The 23,907-nt window shown below is 39.1% G+C and overlaps 1 protein-coding gene across 8 annotated transcripts in view; it reads left to right on the top strand.

Moving 5' to 3' along the window:
• Positions 1-1,523: 1,523 nt before the first annotated feature.
• Positions 1,524-23,907, top strand: part of HUWE1 (HECT, UBA and WWE domain containing E3 ubiquitin protein ligase 1) — a 64,997-nt gene continuing 42,613 nt past the window's right edge. For 7 of the 8 annotated variants that reach the window (XM_080653383.1, XM_080653386.1, XM_080653385.1 and 4 more), the window contains exons 1-17: positions 1,524-1,768; positions 3,618-3,751; positions 4,497-4,591; positions 7,020-7,211; positions 9,929-10,145; positions 10,490-10,612; positions 11,203-11,440; positions 11,811-12,041; positions 14,329-14,451; positions 14,949-15,044; positions 15,641-15,910; positions 17,163-17,315; positions 18,835-18,962; positions 19,137-19,218; positions 19,869-20,045; positions 20,526-20,685; positions 21,526-21,884. In XM_080653383.1, the coding sequence (XP_080509509.1) occupies positions 1,736-1,768; positions 3,618-3,751; positions 4,497-4,591; positions 7,020-7,211; positions 9,929-10,145; positions 10,490-10,612; positions 11,203-11,440; positions 11,811-12,041; positions 14,329-14,451; positions 14,949-15,044; positions 15,641-15,910; positions 17,163-17,315; positions 18,835-18,962; positions 19,137-19,218; positions 19,869-20,045; positions 20,526-20,685; positions 21,526-21,884 (2,811 nt within the window). In that variant the 5' untranslated portion in view covers positions 1,524-1,735. The remainder of the gene's footprint in view (positions 1,769-3,617; positions 3,752-4,496; positions 4,592-7,019; positions 7,212-9,928; positions 10,146-10,489; positions 10,613-11,202; positions 11,441-11,810; positions 12,042-14,328; positions 14,452-14,948; positions 15,045-15,640; positions 15,911-17,162; positions 17,316-18,834; positions 18,963-19,136; positions 19,219-19,868; positions 20,046-20,525; positions 20,686-21,525; positions 21,885-23,907) is intronic. The other variant, XM_080653384.1, reaches the window with a different exon arrangement.

The raw sequence follows: 23,907 nt of genomic DNA on the forward strand, positions 1-23,907 counted from the left end.
ATTGAGTTGTAGTTCTCAATATATTTTGGATATTAGTCCCTTATCAGATAAATGATATGCAAATAATTTTTTCCCATTCCATGGGTTGGTTACCTTTTCACATTGTTGATAGTTTGGTTTAGTTTTAATTTTGAATAAGTCCAGGTTATTGTGTTTGTTTTTTACTTTTGTTACTTGTGCTTTTCGTGTCATATCTAAGAAATCATTGCCAAATCCAATGTTGTGCCGCTACGCTACAGCTTCTTGTGTTTTATAGTTTTAGCTCTTATATTTAGATCTTTGATCTATTTTGAGTTCGTTTTTTTTATATGGTGTCAGGTAAGGTCCAAATTCATTCTTTAGCTAACACTGTTTGTTGAAAAGACTGTCCTTTCCCTATTGCACCCTTGTCAAAAGTCATTTGACCATATATGTGAGTTTTTATTTGGGTGCTTTTTGTTCTATTTCATTAGCCTTGATGCCTTTCTTTATGTCAGTACCACACTTTATTGTTGATCCTCACCCGAGGATATTTATCCAGTAATTTTTGGAGGGAGGGGCAGAAACAGAGAAACATAGATTGGTTGCCTCCCACATGAGCCCCAACCAGGGCTGGGGATCAACCCTGCAACCAAGGTACATGCCCTTGACCAGAATCAAACCCAGAACCCTTCAGTCCACGGGCCAACGTTCTATCCAGAGTCAAACTGGCTAGGGCAGTACCACACTTTTTATTTCTATAGCTTTGTGGTGTTAATTTTGGAAATCAGGTAGTGTGAGACCTCCAACTTTGTTGTGTTTTTTTTTTTCCAAGATATTTATATCTCATTCGGTCCCTTAAAATTGTTATATGAATTTAAAGAGATATTTTTATATTTTTGTAAAAAAAATCTAAAAAAAACCACCATTGATATTTTTATAGGGATTTCATTAAATCTATGAAGTTCTTTTATTAGCTGGGTGGACCATAATAACTAATTTCTGCTACAAATCAGAAATCCAGTTGCTTATGAACTTGGAAAGATCCGTAATTATGACATGTCTGCATTTAATGTTTTATTTTGCTTTAGTCTTTGTGTATATTTAACTGTTAATGAATCGTAATGTAAATATCTGTGTTTTCCGATGGTCTTAGGCTCTACAGCAGCGGTTCTCAACCTGTGGGTCGCGACCCACAGGTTGAGAACTGCTAGCAGGGTCGCCTAAGACCATCGGAAAACACAGATATTTACATTACGATTCATAACAGTAGCAAAATTACAGTTATGAAGTAGCAACAAAAATAATTTTATGGTTGGGGGTCACCACAACATGAGGAACTGTATTTAAGGGTCGCGGCATTAGAAAGGTTGAGAACCACTGCTCTAGAGGGAGGTGTTGAGGTGTGTTATACAGCTACATTCATGTTTTGGCTCCACCATTTATTAAGAGACCATGGCCAAGTCTGAAACTGTGAGACTTATCTTCCATTTCTTCTATTGTGACTATGAAAGACACGCATATGAAGTTCACTATACATGTTTTAATCTTTCTTCTTGTTTCAGACACTGTCACATGAACCCAAGGTCCTTCAGGAGGGTCTACTTCAGTTGGACTCCATCCTCTCTTCTTTGGAGCCCTTACACCGCCCAATTGAATCTCCTGGGGTTCAGTGCTGCTGCGAGAACTGGCTTGTGCTGGCAATGTCGCTGATGCTACCCTCTCAGCTCAGGCCACACCTCTACTGCATGCACTCACTGCTGCCCACGCCTACATCATGATGTTTGTTCATACTTGCAGAGTTGGACAGGTAAGAATTATCTTAGGGGTGAACATGTTGGTTTAAAGCCAGTGAAATACCTAGGGTGTCCGTGTGGCATCTTACTGTGCTTAGCAGTTCTACCTGGGCTAGCTAATGAAAGAACAGCTTTAGGGTAAAATTTATTCTTTCCTATGGTTCACTTAGGTTTATGCTTCAAGTTTCTGTCTAGTTTCACTTTCCCTAAGTATTTTTTTCATTAGAAGTTGAGTGACCACATATTTGTTTTGTGAACTGGACCTTTTTAAGCGTAAAAGGGGTTGGTATAAATAACAGATATGTAGCATTCATACAGGCCGATCGGAATGTATAGTTAATCTTTGAATCAGGCAAGCCTCATCTGGCCTATTACTTCCTAATCTTTCTACAAATGCATGAGGCTTGATAATGGGATGCCAAGAAGGAAGTTTGACGGTAGAACATTTAAGTCAATGTAAATTAACAGATTACTAAAGATTTCCTAAATACAAACCCTATGCCTATAATCCATGTGAGGTTCCTCTTGTGATTGCAGAAATGTGGGTTTATTTGTGTGCTCACAGTTTTACTATCTTTACTTCTCGAGTAATCCTATCTAATAAAAGAGTAATATGCAAATTGACTGTCACACCAACACATAAGATGGCTGCCCACAGGTGAACACAAGATGGCCACCACAAGATGGCCTGCAGGGGAGGGCATTTGTGGGCGATCAGGCCAGCAGGGGAGGACAGTTGGGGGGGCACCAGGACTGCAGGGGAGGGCAGTTGCGGAGACCAGACCTGCAGTGGGGGGGCAGTTAGGGGTGACTAGGCTGGCAGGGGAGGGCAGTTGGGAGGGACCAGGCCTGCAGGGGAGGGCAGTTGGAGGGGACCAGGCCAGCAGGGGAGAGCAGTTAGGGGCAACCAGGCTGGCAAGGGAGGGCAGTTAGGGGTTACTGGGCCAGCAAGGGAGGGCAGTTGGGGGCAACCAGGCCTGCAGGGGAGGACAATTAGGGGTGACCAGGCTGGCAGGGGAGGGCAGTTAGGGGCAATCAGGCTGGCAGCAGAGCAATTAGGCGTCGATCAGGCTGGCAGGGGAGTGGTTAGGGGGTGATCAGGCTGGCAGGCAGAAGCGGTTAGGGGCAATCATGCAGCCAGGCAGGTGAGCGGTTGGGAGCCAGCAATCCTGGATTGTGAGAAGGCAGTTGGAAATCTCTCGAGGGGTCCCAGATTAGAGAGGGTGCAGGCTGGGCTGAGGGACACACACACACACACACACACCCGTGCACGAATTTCGTGCACCGGGCCTCTAGTCTAATCTAAAGATTAATGGTATAATATTTTAGCAGTCCTGTTTTATGCTATTGAGCAGAAGTATATTCACTGAAACAAGTAAAATGAAAAGCAGTTGTAAACTCTTTAGAAATAATTAGACTACATACCAAAGCCTTAGGGATTTATTTTTATTACTTTTTCTTAACTAAATGAAATGTTTAATTGAATGAGTCAAATAAATCTAAATATTTATTGAAATAAATGATGGAAATAGCATGCCCCCACCACTGAAGAAATTAGAAAGCTGTCAATGAATCTACAAAACTGTTTCTTTGATTTAGAAAAATAAGGTTGCCAATGACTTCTGTCTTTCACTTTACAAAAAGCAATTAGAAGGGATGTTAGAGTCAGATTATAAATATTGTCAAAGAATACCATATAGAACTGTGATCTTAAATGTGGAAACTCTTGGAAAAGACAACTGTGAAAATAATACAGAAGGGAAAATAGAATCCTTCATCCTTGTTAAACAGCTGAAAGTTGATTTTGAATATAATTATTCAGAGAGCATTCCAAAGATCATCTTCTTTTTACTTTGGTTGCAGAGTGAAATTCGTTCCATCTCCGTAAACCAGTGGGGTTCTCAGTTGGGTCTGAGTGTTCTGAGCAAGCTGAGCCAGCTATACTGTTCCCTGGTGTGGGAAAGCACTGTCCTCCTCTCCCTGTGTACCCCAAACAGGTAAGGGATTGGTCAACTCTTTTATTTCTTTCCTAACAGAAAAACTAAGCTCAGTGAGCCTGGAGTATTGGTCTTTAGTCAAGGATAGAAGTGTATAGGAAAGAGTTCAGAGGCTTCCTTGTCTGTCTTAGTCCATTCTGGCTGCTATAACAAAATACCACAGACTGGGTCCTTATAAACAGCAGAAATGTATTGCTCAGGCTTCTGGAGGCTGGAAGTCTGAGATCATGGTTGCCAGCATGATTGGGTGAGGGCCCCCTTCCAGGACACAGACTTCTTGTTGCAACCTCACATGGCAGAAGGGACTAAGGACTCTAGTCCCATTTGTGAAGGTTCCACCCTCATGGCTTAAGCACCTCCCAAAGGCCTTTCCTACTAATACCATCACATCAGGCATTAGGATTTCAATATATCAAGTTTGGGGAGGGGCACAAACATTCAATTTGTAACATTGTCCTTCTCACTTACCAGCCTGGGGACTTGCCTAAAAATCATTTTATGTATCTGTTTTATGATGAGTCAACATAGTGGGTGTTTAAAATTTGGCCTGTTGTTAACCAGATTGAAAAAGTTGAGTTGGAAACCTTGTTGAGTGCTACTTCAGGAATTCTATCATTGAGATGTTCTATTAGGTCAACTTACCTGCTGTAGGAAGGGATAGTGTCAGCTAAGCAGGTTAGAGACCAAGCACAACATAAGAGATGAACTATCTAAGTTTTTTGGCTCACTATTTCTCTTGTTGCAGCCTACCATCTGGGTGTGAATTTGGCCAAGCGGACATGCAGAAGCTGGTTCCAAAGGATGAGAAGGCAGGTACGACCCAGGGCGGAAAAAGAGCAGGTAACTCCAAGAAACTAAAATCTCAGACATTCTTTTAAGTTCTGTCTGTCTTTACAGGTCGGTTGTGAAAGTTTAGTTTAACCTTCTAACATCTCTAATCCTCAATTTTTTTCCTTTCATTTATTTTTTAAAATAATGTTTTTATTGATTTTTTTTTTTTTTTTAGAGAGAGAGAAAGGGGAAGGGAGAGGGAGAGAGAAATATCTGTCAGCTGCCACCTACATGCCCCCTACTAGGTAGGGACTGAGCGCACAATCCAGGCATGTGACCTGACCGGGAATCCAGCCTGTGACCTTTTGTGCAAGGGACAATGCTCAACCAACTGAGCCACACTGGTCAGGGCCCTTTCATTGATTTTTAATTATTTTAAAATTTAGCTTTTTATCCATTTTTTGTATGAAAGTGTCTTTCTAATCTTTTCCCCTGAGGATATATTTTATTAACATAGTTACAGTTGTTTTAGATACAACATTTTACAGATCTCTTTTCACTTAACATTAAGTGCCATGTAAAGGTACAAAGAATCATTCCCTGTTAAATTTCTAACGTACGATTTGAAAAATGAACATCTTTGTATGTAGTGTTATGCAACTCTAAGATTGATTCCTAGAAATTACCCTATCAAAGGGTATGATGGGACTTTAATTTTTGTATATGCTTGTTTTTCAGCTAAATAATTTTTAATTGGCTGTGGAACACTAAAACCACAATGTCCAATATGGTAGCCTCTAACCATGTATGACTGTTGAATACTTTAATGTAGCTAGTACAACTAAAAAACTAAATATTTTTCTTACTTCTTCATTCTCCCCCACCCTCCTTCCTGTCTCTCCCTCTCTTTTTTTTTTCTTTTCTCTTATTACAGGGAAGGTGTTATGGGTTGAAATGTGTTCCCCCTTCCACCACCACCACCCCCCACACACAAGCTCCTCAGAATATGACCTTATTTGGAAATAAGGTTGTTTCAGATATAGTTAATTTGAGGTCTTAGGTTGGGTGGAGAAAACTGAATTTTTAATTTTTATTTAAATGTAACAGTTGTTACCCTGTTCACTAGTTGGAAGATTTTTAAGTATGTTTGGAACAACTTGGGTATGTAAATCTTTTTTTGTTTCAACTAAATTGTATTAAATATAAACACAGATCAATTATTATGCAGTATAAAATAGATACCATTTTAATATTTAGTATAGAATGTAGAATCTTGAGAATTTACATTTGATTACATGTTGAAAGAACAATTTATTATCTTGGATTAAAAATATATTAAAAATTATACTTGTTTCTTTTTACATTTTAATATGGATAGTAGAAAATTTAAGATATATATAATTCACATTATATTTCTACTAAACAGTGCTAGTTTAGAAAATAGCTTTTATGTTATAGACCAATACAAGTTCCAAATTTCAATAAGCAGAAATGATACATAATTTTCTGACCCTAATGTAACAAACCTAAAATTAATAAAAGCAGCTTTTTTAGAAAGTTTTTTTTCGCCTATATTCTGCATCATGTAGGAAATCCCTTTGATAAACTATTCTAAAGATAATTTTATGTATAAAAACATACCAGATATGCTTTAAAATTTATTGAAATTACTAAAAGTGTAAATTAATAAAGATAGTAGACATAACTTATGAAACAAATAAGGACTGATATGACAGTATGGGAGAGGTTACAGAATTAATAAAATATATACATGCCTCTGACAAGGTTAATTTTGGAGAAAATGAACCAAACCAACAATTAGAGTATCAAAATACACCAAATTTAACTCAAGAAAAAGAACTGAGAACAAAATTAAATTCAATGTCAAAGAATTACTTTCTCTAATCCAGATATATTTTTCCCAGCAGTGTCTTTCACACATTAAACAAAGATGACTCAGTTTGCACATAGTTTTTCCAGAAAACTTGGTGGGGTGTTTTATAACATTTGCCTAAAGCCAATTCTTACATCTAAAAGCACACACACACACACACCAAAAAAAAGAGGCATATCTCACATTTATGTACAAAAATCTTAAGTACTAGGGTTTATATTTCTACAGTGGTGTAATCTATGATGTGTGCTTTGAGTTTACTAATAAGCTATAGAATCCTAGCAGGGCATGCTCCTTGACAGTGTAGGGGCACCATGCACATTGTAGTCTGCCTAAGTGGTACCCCTGGATCATGGAGTACCTGCAGTTTTCCAAAGTAGCCCTGGATTAACGCTATTCATAAGCTTTCATTGGAAGATGTCAGTATTAGCTAAAAAGAGCTCCAAGGAGAGAATCATATCAGTACAGTTTGGGATTTTTTTGTTTTTTCTTTTTTCTTTCCAGATTTAGGAAGATTCTTTTCAGATTTGGGACTCTTCAGAACAAGGAACCAGGTAAATGCTGGTTTAACATGGTCTTATTGATCTTCTCTTATGTCTATAGATGGGGAGCAGGATGCCGCTGCTGGTAGTATGGATGCTTCTACACAAGGCCTGTTGGAAGGCATTGGGCTTGATGGTGACACATTGGCTCCTATGGAGACAGACGAACCTACTGCTTCAGACTCTAAGGGCAAATCTAAAATCACACCTGCCATGGCTGCCAGAATTAAGCAAATCAAGCCTTTATTGTCAGGTGAGTGATTCTTTTTTCCACTCCCTTTTCTGGCTTTCTGAGCCTTAACCAGTTCTCAAACAAATTGAGTTGGTATGGCTGTATTTGCCCATTCCCATTAAGAAAATTTAAAACTTTGGTGGCTTGCCTTGGCTGATGTTCCTCAGTGCATTGGCCCAAGCATCAAAGGGTCGCTGGTTCAATCCCTGTCCCTGGTCTGCCCTGGTCAGGGTCCATGTGGGAGGCAACCAATCCATGTGTCTCTCTCACATCAGTGTTTCTCTCTCCCTCTCTGTAAAAATCAATGGAAAAAATAACCTTGGGTGAGGATTACAAAGGAAAAAACTTTGGTGGCTCATTTTTAGGTATACTTTATTGAGTGTCTACTATGTGATAGGCTCTGTATTTATTGCTAGGGATACAAAGATAAGAAAATCACTTCCTAAAAACCCTCTACCCGTTCCCTATCTATAGTTCCTTTCCTGCTATTCATTCTTCAACTGCAAATGGCTTCTGCTTCCACCAATTCCACTGAAATGTCTTACCAAGATACCTACAACCTCCTTAATGCTAAGTTTCTTGTATATGTTTCAGTCTCCTTGTCATTTCTCTATAGCATGATAGTTGACCTACCACCTCCTTCTTGAAATGCTCTTTTCTCGACTTTTGTGGTATAAAACTCTGCTTTCCAGTTACCTGTCTTGCTATTCCACCCAGTCTTCTCTTTGTCCCTTAAACATAGCAAGTGACATGGTTAATTTATTTGTATTTTAGTAAAGTCACTTTGACAACTCTGGAGATCACATTAACATGATATGAGACCACATTAAAGATGTACACTAATCTGTCTCTGCCATTTTTTGCCCTTTAATGTAATATCAATGTTTGGAGGATCTGTTTTTTCTGTTCCTCAGTATTTGCCAGTTTCTGCCACCTTAATGTAGAGGAAATTGAAGGTGTTAACCTTTAGACTCTTAAGGGCAAATCTGGGAATCGAGCTCTGCCCCAAAGCAAGCAGAAAACAGCTTTTGGCGTTTCCATTTGTTATCCTAAAACCCCTTGAACATTCTGTTCTAATTTGCTTAATTCTACTCCTTTTGTTTTAATTTGAAAACCTACCACTACTAACCCAAATTGAAGGAAAATCGACCTAGAAGATGGCTCATGTTGACCTCCCCTTTCTTTGTTAGATGTCTTGGATTATGTATGCTATGTATGACCTTGGAACATTCTGAGGTTTCTGTGTGGGTCCACCTCATGATTTTGATGTCTATTTTTTTTGTGGTTGCTGACCTTGCTGACTACCTTTGAGCCACTTTGGTGACTTCTGTTCAACTGAAGGCAGTGGTGAAAAAAGCACAAAATTTATTTTTATTACTTTGTCTTAATTAAATGAAATGTTTAATTGAATTATTAAGTGTCAGCCTGGTCACCCCTAATTGTCCTCCCCTGCAGGCCTGGTCACCCCCAACTGCCCTCCCTTGCTGGCCCGGTAACCCCTAACTGCCTTCCCTTGCCAGCCTGGTTGCCCCTAACTGCCCTCCCCTGCCGGCCTGGTCACCCCCAACTGTCCTCCCCTGCAGGCCTGGTCCCCCCCCACTGCCCTCCCCTGCCGGCCCAGTCACCCCGCCTCTAGTCTATTCTAAAGATTAATGGTATAATATTTTAGCAGCCCTGTTTTATGCTATTGAGGATGCATTAGATTTTCAGAATCTGGGCATATTCAACCTCTAGCCAGGCAATGCAAGTATTCAAGTACAGAGAAATATTTTAAGAAAAGCAAGTTAACACAAAAATATAATATGCTTAGGCATATCTTCTTTTTCTATGCACTTCCTTTTACATGTTTATTTGGATTGTACTTTTTTGGTTCAACCATATATACTTGAAATTCTCAACCTTTTTCATCTCGTGGCACACATAAACTAATTACTAAAATTCTGCAGCACGCCCAAAAATATATTTTTTGCCAATCTGACTAAAAAAAATGGTATAATTTTGATTCATTCACACTGATGGCTATTATTATTTGGCTGTTGTCACTTTTTTATTTGACAATCTAAGGGAAACGAGGTCAGTGCCCCTGACTAAATAGTCAGGAATTTTATGTTTTAAAAATTCTTGTGACACATGGCATGCTGGTTGAAAATCACTGACATATACGAAAAACATTTCCCAAAAATGAAAATTTGAAATACTTATAATCTACCTAACACCTTAAGAAAGCCACTTAAAATTGTTTATGCTTTTCCTAGCTGTCTTTTTTCCTTTGGGGACCATATCTGTAATGTTGTGAAAGGACAATGTATAGTATGTATGATTTTCTTTTCTGGTCTGTCATTAACATTTTTGTCACTTTTAAAGTTCTCTGTAGGCATTATAAGTGACTTCATAACCCAGTAAATGTATTATTTACTTAAGTAGTTCTTACTGCTATGTTACTCTCTGCAAAGGTGGTTTCAATTTATACTTCCTCTAGCAGTCTGAATATTTGTCTTATTTGACTTTCACATTTGTTATATATCCAGTGCCAGGACACGTCTCTGTCTCCTGCCTTTAAAAGAGGCATTTATCCCCTATGGAACTTCCCTTTTGAATTATGATGTGTAGAGACAAATCCAGGTGTTTCCTAAGTGTTGGGTGGGAGGAAGTGGTCAATCATAAAAATGTATTAATGGTAATGTGTCTAAACTAATTCTGAGAATACTGTCAGCCTTATTCTAACTTTTGGATTCCAGCCTCTTCCAGATTAGGCCGAGCACTTGCTGAGCTGTTTGGACTCCTTGTTAAACTTTGTGTGGGGTCTCCTGTCCGCCAGAGAAGGAGCCATCATGCTGCCAGCACCACCACAGCACCGACACCCGCTGCTCGATCAACAGCCTCAGCCCTCACTAAGCTCCTCACAAAAGGCTTATCTTGGCAGCCTCCACCATATACACCGACTCCCCGCTTCAGGTAATGTTCTGCTTAAGATACAAAATCCAATTGACTTTTGGTGGTCTCTTACTCTAGCTATGTTATGCAAATACAGTTTAGGGAACCTGTTTTGGTTCTACTTAGTCTAGAATACAGAGATTTTTAAAGCATTTATAATCAAACTGCATTTTAATAACCTTGTCTGATTAGTAGGTGGGAGCCTACTTAGAAACTTAAGAAATTTTAATAAGCAGACTAATCACCCCCCTGCATTTCAGTCAGATCAGTGCAATGTTAAATTTTACTCTTGGCTTCTACATGAATTTCGCATTGCGTTAGTGTCTGCCTCAGAGATTGTTAAATATGTTTTTTCCCTCTTTCAGGCTAACATTCTTCATCTGTTCAGTTGGTTTTACATCCCCAATGCTGTTTGATGAGAGGAAGTATCCCTACCATCTCATGCTGCAGAAATTTCTCTGCTCTGGAGGCCACAATGCTCTTTTTGAGTAAGGATCAACTTTCTAAGCCACCTATCTTGTGACGGTGGGATACATAGAGACACCCATTGGTTGTACCCTTTCACATTTTAGGCACTAGCCATTATTTATCTCCATCTTTCTTGGATGGTGTGGGATTCAGCCTTTCTGGAAGTGTTTGTAAGGGTCTCTGCTTTTCCTCATTTGGTTTCCAGTGTCTGGTACATATTTTTTAATAGGCTTATCCTTTTCTATTGTTTCTCAATATGATTTTTCTGCTCAGTCAAAATTTTAATCTAAGCTTCACTTTTTGTTTGTTTATTTTGGCTTTAAAAACTAATGCTAGAAATGGTAATCATTTTGCAATATATATGTGTATCAAATCATGACATTGTACGCCTTAAATTTGCATGTTATATGTTAATAATATCTCAAAGCTAGAACAAAGACCAAAAAAGTTAAATCTAATAAATGTTGGACAGATTAGAAGCAGTGGCTCCAAGGGGGGGAGGGACATGTAGTGCCAATATAAAGACTGGGAACCTATCAAATGTCCTTTTTACCATTACCCCATTTAAAATACTAATGTTCTCTCCTTATTTTCTCTTATTTGAATTTAGAACTTTCAATTGGGCTCTGTCCATGGGTGGCAAAGTTCCCGTTGCTGAAGGATTGGAGCATTCAGACTTACCTGATGGCACAGGAGAATTCCTAGATGCTTGGCTTATGTTGGTGGAGAAGATGGTGAATCCTACCACAGTGCTTGAATCTCCACATTCACTGCCTGCCAAATTGCCTGGAAGTGTCCAGAACTTTCCACAATTCAGTGCCCTCCGTTTCCTTGTGGTAACTCAGAAAGTGAGTATTCAGCATTCTAAAACCAAGAGGAATTTCTCATGCTGACGAGGTCACTCCTACTCTGTTTTGTCCTCCTTGATTAAATAGAACCATTAGAGTCTATTCCCAGATAGGGCTGCATTACAGAAGGGAATAGGGATCATTTGAGAATTTTCCGTGGTGTACACATTTGAACCTTAAACTTCAGATTGGTATTTCTAGGTTGCATTAAATGCCCCTTCTCTGTGCTTGCTTAGGTCCCTTCAGTACTGACCTAGGATTTTGTTGTTGGCATGGACGGATTGTGGAAGGACTTTGGCTTATTCCTCAACAGGGCTTTTTGAATTAAAAAAAAAAAAGATTTTCACACAGCTTTTCAAATTATTTCTAGGCAGCGTTTACTTGCATCAAGAACCTGTGGAACCGGAAACCCCTGAAGGTGTATGGTGGGCGAATGGCGGAGTCCATGCTAGCCATCCTATGTCACATCCTCCGAGGAGAGCCTGTAATTAGAGAGAGACTGAGCAAAGAGAAGGAGGGGTCTCGAGGAGAAGAGGATACAGGACAAGAGGAAGGTGGCTCCCGCCGAGATCCTCAAGTCAACCAACAGCAACTACAACAGGTATAAAACACTGACCTTATACTCTAGGGCCCAGACTTTGCACCTGATAGAATGCAGTGCTTATGGGTTTTCTAAGTTTACATGCCACTAAGTGCCTTGTCCTGTTAGCCAGGATATAGATTTAAATTTGCTCTTTACCTTACTGTTTTTTTTTTTTCTTTTTCATCTTTAAATAAACATATAAACCACATTTTGAAAATTGTAAGCTAGAAGCAGTAGTGGGGTGGAGGTTGGGGGGAGGCACTTATGAACTTGACATTTAAATCTCAAAAGAATATTTAGCATAGTCCTCTGAGCATTTGTATATATGTGTTCTCTTTATGTCCAGAGACCTTTGCAATATGACTTCTATGTATACATGCCATAATTTTTTTATTTTTTTTATTTCTTTATTGATTAAGGTGTTTCATATGTGTCTTTATTCCCCCATTACCCCCCCCATCCCGCCTACTCATGCCCTCACCCCGCTGTTGTCTGTGTCCATTGGTTAGGCTTATGTGCATGCATACAAGTCCTTTGGTTGATCTCTCCCCCTTGCCCCCATCCTCCCCTACCTTCCCTCTGAGGTTTGATGGTCTGATTGATGTTTCTCTGTACATGCCATAATTTTTATAATAACTAACAAATGCTCACTTTAAGAAAATTTAGGAATACAGCAAAATATTTTAAAAGGGTAGTCATAATGTCACCACAGAAGATAATTATTGTATTCTTTGTTATCATTTGGTTCTATGCCTAAATTTTCTTTATTTATCTTTATTGTTGAAATTTTTACAAATGTCCCCCCCATTTTTCCCACATTGCCCCCTTCCACTCAGTTCCCACCCCACCCCAGGCCTTCACCACACTGTTGTCTGTGTCCATGGATTATGCATATAAGTTCTTCAGTTAATCTCTGCCCCTACCCCCTTACCTCTGAGATTCATCAATCTGTGCCATGCTTCCATGCCTCGACTTACTTTGTCAGTCGGTTTATTTTGTTCATTACATTCCACATGTGAGTGAGATCGTGTGATACTTGTCTTTCTCTGACTGGCTTATTTCACTTAGTGTAATACTCTCCAGGTCCCTCCATGCTGTCTCAAAGGGTAAGGGATCCTTTTTTTTTTTTTTTTTTCAGCTGCATAGTGTTCCATTGTGTAAATGTACCAAAGCTTTTTTATCCACTCATCTACTCATGGGCTTTTGGGCTGTTTCCATGTCTTAGCTATTGTAAATCGCACTGCTATGAACATAGGGGTGCATGTATTCTTTCTCACTGGTGTTTCGGGATTCTTAGGATATATTCCTAGAAGTGGGATCACTGGGTCAAATGGCAGTTCCATGTTTAATTTTTTGAGGAAACTTCATACTGTTTTCCACCAGCAGTGTACTAGGGTTCCCTTTTCTCCACATCCTCACCAGCACTTGTTGTTTGTTGATTTATTGGTGGTAGCCAGTCTGGCAGGTGTGAGGTGACACCTCATTGTCGTTTTAATTTGCATCTCTCTGATAATTAGTGACTTTGAGCACTTTTTCCATATGTCTCTTGGCCATCTGTATGTCCTCTTTGGAGAAGTGTTTATTTAGGTCCTTTGCCCATTTTTTTAATTGGATTGTCTTCCTTTTGTTGAGTTGTATGAGTTCTTTATATATTTTGGAAATTAACCCCTTATCTGATGTATCATTGGCAAATATGTTCTCTCATACAGTGGGTTTCCTTTGCATTTTGAGGATGTTTCTGTTCTCTGCCTGATTTTACATAGTTGTCATCATATATTATCTAGAATTGTGTTGCTTTCATTAAGAAAATGGTGTGTGTGTGTGTGTTTTTTTAATGTCTTAGCCATTCTTTTATTGCTGGATGTTAATTTCCTTATTTGATGTTGTAAAGCTGTGGTATATGGTTTCTTTCTGTACATCTCATTGTTATTTCCCGTGATAGAAAACGTGGGTCATTTTTTCGGGCTCTTGTTCTGTTGCTAGTTTGTTTTCCAGAAAGTAGGACCAATTTTTGCTTCTGCTGTTGTCATTTTTGAATTAGAATAATCCTATTAATGATAATAACCTTCTAACCCCATTTTCTTAGGGGATGGAATTCAGAATCATCTGCCCCATTGTGCAGCTCTAATGCTCGAAAGCACCAAATAGACAGGTCCATCTGTGTTACCTATCTTAGCTTATAAATGTTCTCAGTTCCCGTGAACTTAGAAAAACTTGTTTACTTCTTGAAAGGGTTTCTTTCTTTTTAAAATGCGTTTGGTTTTCTCTTTTACTGTGGTTCTGAGGTCCTACATTCTTTTTGTAGCTCATGGACATGGGCTTCACAAGGGAACATGCCATGGAGGCCTTGTTGAACACCAGCACCATGGAGCAGGCCACAGAGTACCTTCTAACCCACCCTCCCCCAATCATGGGAGGAGTTGTTCGGGTGAGTTGGCTCAGGGGCTCTAATCTTGTAGGACATTGGTTTGGCTGCTGATGTGCTTTTCTCCTCTCCTGCTTTCGTCACTGGTCTTCCCTTATATAAACTACTTCTCATTTGCAGACTTCTTCGTGCCAATATTTTCTTTTCCTAATAACTCTTCTAGCTCTAGAATGTAATAAGCAGAAGTTCCCTATCTCCCAGGCATGCAAATTACTGGACTTCGTTTGCAGAAGAACTCTTTAATCCTCCACAGTCATAAAGCCATGGAAGAGGCTCTCTTTTCTGAGATGCAGAATAGGTGGCACATTAAAGCTCCCTTCCTGTACTTAATTTCATTGTGATTTTCCCTCTCTGTTCTTACAGCTACCAGGTAAGTCTAGTTCGTTTTAACTCTAGAAAGCGGCATTCGGAGCCCCTTCTCTAAAGCTTGAGCACAGATGTCTGGTTCCTTATGAAATGGGGTATGTATAGTTGCTGCATATTCTGTTATTGCTCTGTAGGATCTGAGCATGTCCGAAGAGGATCAGATGATGAGAGCTATTGCCATGTCTCTGGGACAGGATATCCCAATGGATCAAAGGGCAGAGTCACCTGAGGTAACTAGAATATAAGGGGTCTGACACATTAATCTTAGTATTTCTATGAACATTCTGCTACTAGTACAAAGTAATTGGTAGAATTAATGTCTAAAGAAAGACATGGAAGTATTCGTTTATCCCAACCTTGTCTTTACTGATCTACATTGTATTGACCTAAAGCTTTAAGTGGGACAGATGAAGCATTTTTCTTTACTATCAAATCAAATAAGAGACCCCAAATGTACTTGGTAGTATCCATTAGGTCAAACTTGGGTGTCTATTTTTAGGTAAAAGTTGGTTGCTTCTGTTTGCTATACTGACAGAGAATGCAGGACAATGTATATAAATGATTTTGTAGGACGTAATGTAGGTTTCTGTGAATAAATTGGCAATGTTTTAGTGGTTGGAAGTGTCCTTCTTTTATGTTTTCCTTGTCTTGCCTTAACCTTTGTGACTGCCCTCATACTTGTTGCCCCATATTAATGAACATTTCACTTGCTTGAGGAGAAGGTAGAGGGTATTCATATGATAAGGCAAATACATTCTTAAAGTCTTCCTCGTCTTTGTTCCTTCAATTCTTCCATATGCCATCACTCTTCCTTCCCTGCCTCCAGGAAGTTGCTTGCCGGAAAGAGGAGGAGGAAAGGAAAGCTCGGGAAAAGCAGGAAGAGGAAGAGGCTAAATGTCTAGAAAAGTTCCAAGATGCTGATCCATTGGAGCAAGATGAGCTCCACACTTTCACAGACACCATGTTGCCTGGTTGCTTCCACCTTCTTGATGAGCTGCCAGACACAGTGTACCGGGTGTGTGATCTCATTATGACAGCAATAAAACGTAATGGAGCAGACTATCGGGACATGATTCTAAAGCAAGTAGTCAATCAGGTAAGCTCTCAAGGGGCCAAAAGACAGGAATTTATAAGGTGGTTTTCCTGCCATCTCTCTAAACCTGATTTCTTTAAAAGATTAATATTTTTGCAATTTACCCAATGTGGATGTTGTCTTCTCTCTTTGAATTCTCTAGATCTAGTAATTAGCTCTTTCTTGAGAGTGTTCCTACAAAAAGTAAATTTAACTACTTCACAAAAAATGTCTTTGAAAGGAAAAAACAAAGCTTTCTGTTTCTAGGCATTTCTTTTTAGATTTATCTTAACTGTCCAAAATGTGTCACATTCCTGAGCCAAGTTAGGCCTCCTGAACTAACAGTGAATAAATGTGTTTTTTCTCTCCCCTCCTATGCAACAAACACTTGACAAATGAGTCCCCATCCTGATGAACAGTTGTGACCTGGTATTTGTCTTTTTTGAGCAGTGTTTTTCCTCATTATGCAATTAATATATGCTAATTGTTAGAAGTAGGATACGAAATAAATTCTCTAAGTCCCCACACAAATAGATAACCAGTTTACATTTTGCTTGTATTTTCTTTACTATTTTTGTATTTAAATCATTGCAATTTTGTTTTATATTTTTTAAGTCAAGAAGTAAAGGAAGAAATCAAAAAGTGATGTATGTACTCAGAACTTGGATGTATGGAATCATCACAAAAGTAAAAGACAAACTGAATAAACCATTTTTTTACAAGATGTGACCAGGGTTTAGTTACCTTTAATCTATATCAAGAGCATATAGAAATGATTTTAAGAAAAGAACCCTTAATATGAAAGGACAATTTTATAAATTTATTACAAGAAATTTAACATGCAGCCTGGCAGGTTTCGCTCAATGGTTGAGCCTCGACCCTTGAACCAGGAGGTCATGGTTGGATTTCCGGTCAGAGCATAAGCCCGTGTTGCAGTCTTGATCCCCAGTAGGGGGCATGCAGGAGACAGCCAATCAATAATTCTCTCTCATCATTGGTGTTTTTATCTCTCTCTGTCTCCCTTTCTATCTCAAAACAGTGGAAAAAAATATCCTTAGGTAAGGATTAGCAAGAAAATAATCTTTAGAGATTATCCTGTAGTAGCACACATCTTCTTTTAATACAGATATCTCAATAGTATATACATAATTATTTACCCACCCTCTTTTGCCAAATGTGTTGAGAGTAGAGTATGAGTACAGGGTTGAGAATCTTTTGACAAACCTTATCAAACTCTTATCTACAGTTATCTGACTTGGCCACTGCGCTTTTCTAGGTGTGGGAAGCTGCTGATGTATTGATCAAAGCTGCTCTTCCCCTGACGACAAGCGACACAAAAACTGTGTCAGAATGGATCAGTCAGATGGCTACCCTGCCCCAGGCATCCAATTTGGCTACTAGAATTTTGCTTTTAACCCTGCTTTTTGAGGTAAGATTTAGATCTGTTGGTCCCTCTGATTCATTCATCAGAGAATTTATTGAACACTATTATTTGAGACATTGAAGAAGGTAGAGAGAAATGTAAGGTATGATCTCTGCCTTTCATGAGCCTGCAGTTTCTTATGGGCTAGAATGCACATAATTAAATACAAAATACAGCATTCGGTACATGAATGGCAGTGAGTTCAGGGAGGGCATATACCACTTCTGGATAATGAGAGATGGGCTTCTCAGAACAAGTGTTCATTAATTGAATTGAGTCTTAGAGGATTTGGGGGTAGTCATTAAAAGAGGTATTTAGAATTACTATCGTAGTTCTGTTGTGGAATACTTTTGGTCTCTCTGAGGAAACTTCCGAGTGGCAGCCACAGCAGAGTAGGTGGTGAAAATTGGATAATAGGCATCAGGTAGAATTTGACTCTTTTGTACCTGGTCAGTCAGCGGATTCTTTGAGAGAAAAGAGTATTTTGGCCAGGACATGTTCTTATTCCAACCAACATAGGAATTAGTAGGCAATTGATTTTGAACAAATGACTCTTCATTTGTCATCATGTTTAATAGTAAACCCTGAACTTAATGGAGTAAATACTTTCAAGCAACTTGGGAGAAAAGTTCATTGTATGTGTCAAACTATAGTCTTGGGGCTTTCCCTGGTGGTGGAAGTGGTGGTTCTTATTATAGCATTTATAAGTAGGTTGGAAAATACAGAATGCTGGGGATCCCTCATAACATTATAATACAAAGAGAAAATCACAAGTAACAGTCTTATATTTTCTTCTAGTCCTTTTTCTGTATATTTAAAAAATTGAGATCAGATTATTTTAAAAGTTGTATTTTCTCTGTGTATTATATTACGAATATTTCCCCATGTCCTGTATATATTTTTCCATCTCTGGACATCCCATTCTTTAAGTAATTGCCTATTGTTGGACATTTAAATAACTTCCAGTGATTTCCTGTTATAAGTAATACTTTAGTATAGCCCCTGTAGAGCAAACCATTATCTGGGTTGCTGTGTTTAATTATTCCATCTTCCTTGAAAGGTTGTAAAGGTTCTCTGTAAATTGGAAGCTTTTCAACTTCAACATAGTTAACACTACATATAACTTAGATGACAATCCTTAATGGTATTAATAACAGTTTCCATATTAAGCACATACTAATGTGCTAAGCACTGTGTTGGGCACTTTGAATATATAGCCTCATTTAATCATCACAATTACCTTGGAGGTAGAGATTATTATTTCCTTTGATCCATGAGGAAACAAAGGCCTAGAGTAGTCGTCGGCAAACTCATTAGTCAACAGAGCGGCAAACCGCGGCTCATGAGCCGCAGTTTGCCGACCACTGGCCTAGAGAATTTAAGTAACTTATCTCAGATTACATACCTAGTAGGTACATCATGTAGAAGTGGAATTTGAATTCAGCTAATTCTAATAGTGTTCACCCCTGTGATTACTGACTAGAAGTTGGTTATGTTTTCTTTCTCCCTTTGATTAATTAATCAGGAGTTGAAGCTACCTTGTGCTTGGGTGGTCGAATCTAGTGGCATCCTTAATGTCCTAATCAAACTCTTGGAAGTGGTTCAGCCCTGCCTACAGGCTGCCAAGGAGCAAAAGGAGGTCCAGACCCCAAAGTGAGTTTACCCTATATCCTGGTTTCACTTCTATTTTTCTGGGGCATGTATGGGGCAAATCTTGGGTACCTTTTGTGGATTGAAAATTGTGATGTCCCTGATGAAGTCAAGGTAAGTTTTCCCTTGTGTCTAGGTTTCTGGTTTGCTCAGAATAAACAATTTCTCCTTTTGTAGGTGGATCACCCCAGTGTTGCTCCTGATTGATTTCTATGAAAAGACAGCCATCTCCTCAAAAAGGAGAGCCCAAATGACTAAGGTACGTAATATAGTGTATATCGTTGGCAGAACTGCTTAACTTCTTGAAGCAAAGAATAAGCCAGCAGAGAATACAGGAGAGTGGTAAAGAATGTAAAGCTCTCTGATCAAGGAATAAATCTCTTGGGGGATATTGATAGCTAGATTTCTCTCCCGAATGGGTTGTTAGAATTCTTTTTTATGGAGCTAAAGGGCCCAAGAACTTACTCTGGAAATAAATGTTTAAGAAGTATGCAGAGGAGGAGTGGCTCTTCTGTTGTGTAAAGGACTGAGTGTGCGCAATTTCTCCCAAAGCAAGTACTCCTTAACGGAGATTACATATGTCACATCATCTCAGTACCTTCTCAGAGACAGAAGTTTTGTCCACTAAATCTAAAATCACTTCCCCTTTTATGGAAAACAGTTGGAAACAAAAGGAAAGCAGAGGATTGTAGGACAAGGATATAGAGGGTTTTGTGCCTATGGAGAGGCTCAGGAATATGAGGGTTAATGTATAAAAAAATTCTATCTTAGTTCTCAAAATGTACTAAGTGTTCAGTATATTTGTTTTTCCCGGATTAGCTTTAGCAATGAACACTGATAAAGTTAATATTTTTTTCTAACAACCAACCTTGTAGAAAATACGAAGAAACTTTGTGCTCTTGTATTTAGTACTTACAGTCCAACAACAACAACTGGCGCTGGTTTGATGACCGCTCTGGACGTTGGTGTAGTTATAGTGCAAGCAACAATAGCACTATTGATTCTGCCTGGAAGTCTGGGGAGACAAGTGTTCGCTTCACTGCAGGCCGAAGAAGATACACTGTCCAATTCACTACAATGGTTCAGGTACATGCTCATTCAATGCTGTAAACTTTATTGAGAAGAGGAGAAGGTGCTAGGGTATGCCTTTTGGTTCCCTTCTTTCTCAATCAGCAGTCCTGACATGTTATAAGGAGCAATGTTACCATACCACTACCAAATTGGGTCTAGTTTTTAGAGAAGTGCATCTTCCTAAAGTCTTCAGGTAGACCATGAATTTGTGGCAATTTGATACTGTCCCACTTGGAAATCATTTTAATTGTTTAGTCAAGGATTAGGGAGGGTTAAGGATGGTATCTGCTCTATTGGAAAGTTTACAATTCATTATAGGGCCTTGTATATGCCACTTTCCCTCTGGGAACCTTGATCTTTTCTCTCTGTAAATAATAGGCAGGTTTAAATTGCCAGGGTTCCTTTCTCTTGTAGCATCTTGCCTGGGAGTTTTAATACGCCCCTTTCCAGAGTTCCTTTTTTGGTAGAGATATTTTTGTCTGCTTGAATTACTAGGTTAATGAAGAAACAGGGAATCGCCGCCCAGTGATGCTGACTCTCCTGAGGGTACCACGGCTGAATAAAAACTCTAAAAACGGCAATGGGCAGGAACTAGAGAAGACACTGGAAGAAAGCAAAGAAATTGATATCAAGCGTAAAGACAGTAAAACCAATGGTATGGACTCTTAGTTTTGAATTTTTCAAGGAGTGTTTTACATGAAACTTGTGTGCCTTTATTGCTTTTAAGTTCTAGCCGATTTCATTGTCATTTCTTATATACTAGAGGCCCGGTGCATGAAATTCATGCACTGGGGGAGGGGGGTGTCCCTCAGCCCAGCCTACACCCTCTCCAATCTAGGATCCCTCTCACAATCCAGGACTGCTGGCTCCCAACCACTCACCTGCCTGCCAGCCTGATCACCCCCTAACCCAGCAGTGGGCAAACTACAGCCCACGGGCCGAATCCGGCCCGTTCGGCTGTTCTATCCGGCCCGCAGAGCCGAAAGAGCGGAGCATTCTCTTGCTCTCCCCTCCGCTCCTTTACTTTGAATTTATATTAGTTCACACAAACACTCCATCCATGCTTTTGTTCCGGCCCTCCGGTCCAGTTTAAGAACCCATTGTGGCCCTCGAGTCAAAAAGTTTGCCCACCCCTGCCCTAACCGCTCCCCTGCCAGCCTGATTGATGCCTAACTGCTCCCCTGCTGGCCTGGTCGCCCCCAACTGCCCTCTCCTGCTGGCCATCTTGTAGCAGCCATCTTTGACCACATGGGGGCGGCCATCTTGTGTGATGGCATGAGGGTCAATTTGCATATTACCTCTTTATTATATAGGATGATATTGCTTAGTGACTTGATTCACACTCCTTTTTATATGCCTTTTTCTCTAGTCTTAGAATTGGTGTTTGGTATATTTCTCTTCATAAGGTTCAAGTACTTGACTGGTTCCTTAGGAAGGATAGGTATGGGAGAAAATGTCAAGTTAAACTGTCTGAACTCTTACTTTCCCATTTTAGATACTCCATTGGCCCTAGAGAATACAAATAATGAAAAGGAGACAAGCCTGGAAGAAACAAAAATCGGGGAGATCCTGATCCAGGGCCTGACAGAGGATATGGTGACTGTTTTAATCCGGGCCTGCGTGAGCATGCTAGGAGTCCCTGTGGACCCAGACACTTTGCATGCCACCCTTCGCCTCTGCCTGAGGCTCACCCGAGACCACAAATATGCCATGATGTTTGCAGAGCTGAAGAGTACCCGCATGATCTTGAATTTGACCCAGAGCTCAGGCTTCAATGGGTTTACTCCCCTGGTCACCCTTCTCTTAAGACACATTATTGAGGACCCCTGCACCCTCCGTCATACTATGGAAAAGGTGAGTCTTTTGGTGTCAGGTGATGGTTTAGCTTTGCATCATACTTTTATTCTCCTTGGTCTGAGAACAGATAGACTTCTGGTTCTTCTTAGGGTCTATAGCTAGATATGTAGACTATATACGTTGCCCAGTAAAATTTCCCAGCTGTATGCTTAGGTGCTTGTTTGAATATGATAGATGATCCCAGTGAATGACATGAAAAACTAGAAAATAAAGCTTTTTCTATTCTTAAATTTGCTATAGTAATAGCTCTTACCTAGTAAGTTCTCTCTGGCAATGTAGGTTTCTTGAACCAAAAACTTCATAAGGAATTGGAATACCTTCCACCGAGTTCATATCTTAAAGATCATCCCCTTGTAGAGAACTTCTCATGTGTTCACAGGTTATAAAAGTAGTAAAGTTTTTGGAATGTTTATGATTGTCAGACACTGTGGTAAGCTCTTTACAACTACCCATTGTGCAGACCTAAAAACAGGCTTACATGTGTTTTTTAGGAACATACAGAACAATGGAAGAAATTACAAATTAGAAAAAATAGAAACATAACATCAACATTAATACATAATTGGAGGGGTAGAGGGAAAATATCTTACTAATAAGGCTTTTTCTTATTGGTACTTTTACAAAGTTTTCTTTCCTCCTGCTATTTCGTTGTCAACAGTCATCATGTGAATGTTACTAGACTTCACTTCTATTTTCCCCTCTTGGAACATTGTTTCCCACATGTATAAATAATGTTGCAATATGCATTTTTGTGCATAACTTTGTCACGTTTAAGAATATTTTTCCTAGAGATTCCTAGAAATTGAATCAGAAGGTATAAATGTTTTTTAACTCATTTGCCAGAAATCTGGTACGTGTGTGCGCGCGCGCGTGTGTGCGTGCGTGCGTGCGTGCGTGTGTGCGTGTGTGTGCACGCATGCATACGTCTGACATTCTTCAGATAGGTGTGTGGTTTTTTTTCACCCAGACTGTTTGATTTTACCTGACATAAGCAAAAAAAGGCAGGAGAGCTGTTAAAGGCAGAATATGTACTGATCCAAGCTCAGGGGACAGCCCAACAAGGAAGGAACAACTATATATAGACAGGATTCTAACATAAAAACAAAATAATTACAATGTTTAAAGTTTATATAACTTTAAAAATGCTAGGAAAAAATATAGGTTCTTGTTGGATGAGAGAAAACTCGGAGCTTAAAGGACATTGTATTTGGGGGTGTTGGGAGCAAAAGAAGGTCAGTGACGATTTTAACATACCGAGTTGGCAAAATGTAAATGCTTAATAATATCCATTGCAGGTACGGGTGTGGAGAACCAGGCATACTCTTACTTTTGGTAGGAGTGGAAATTGGTGCAGCCACATTGGAGGGCAATTTGGTACTGTCAGTTTAAGATATCCTTTGACCTAGAAATTCTATGGCTAAGAACTTATAACTAAAGTCACGTATGCCAAGGTACATATACAAGAATTTTCACTGTAGAATTGCTTGTAATATCACGAAACTAGAGATCTAATGTCCAGCAGAGGACTGGATAAATAAATTGTGGCACATTTTTATAGTGAAGTTATACTTTTCTTTATTTAAAAATAAGAATTGTTTTATAATTGCAGCCTGATGGACAAGATATAGGGATTAATATGCCAAACTAAAGAGCATGGTCAGTTTGGTAAGAAAACCATTAAGATTCCAAAAGATGTTTATCTTTGTGAACATTGTTCATGAAGGAATAGATAATGGAAAATACAATGGAATTGTTTTCTTTATACTTTCCTCTGTTTTCCATGATTGACGAGTCTTTTTTTTAGAAGAGCAAAACCATAATAGATATCTAAGCCCTGTGATATCAAAACAAACAATCCATAAATATAGTTTGATATCTCCTGTGGCTATCATTATCTGAAATGAATGATTGGCTTTGAAGCATAAAGAAAATCTTGAATTTTATTCTTATACACTGAGTGGATATCAATATTATATATTTTTAGAGTTTGAACCATTCAGTTTAAAATTAGGATAGCCTT

This window comes from Plecotus auritus, assembly GCF_963455305.1.
Source record: "Plecotus auritus genome assembly, chromosome: X".
In the NCBI taxonomy this organism is placed as follows: Eukaryota; Metazoa; Chordata; class Mammalia; order Chiroptera; family Vespertilionidae; genus Plecotus; species Plecotus auritus.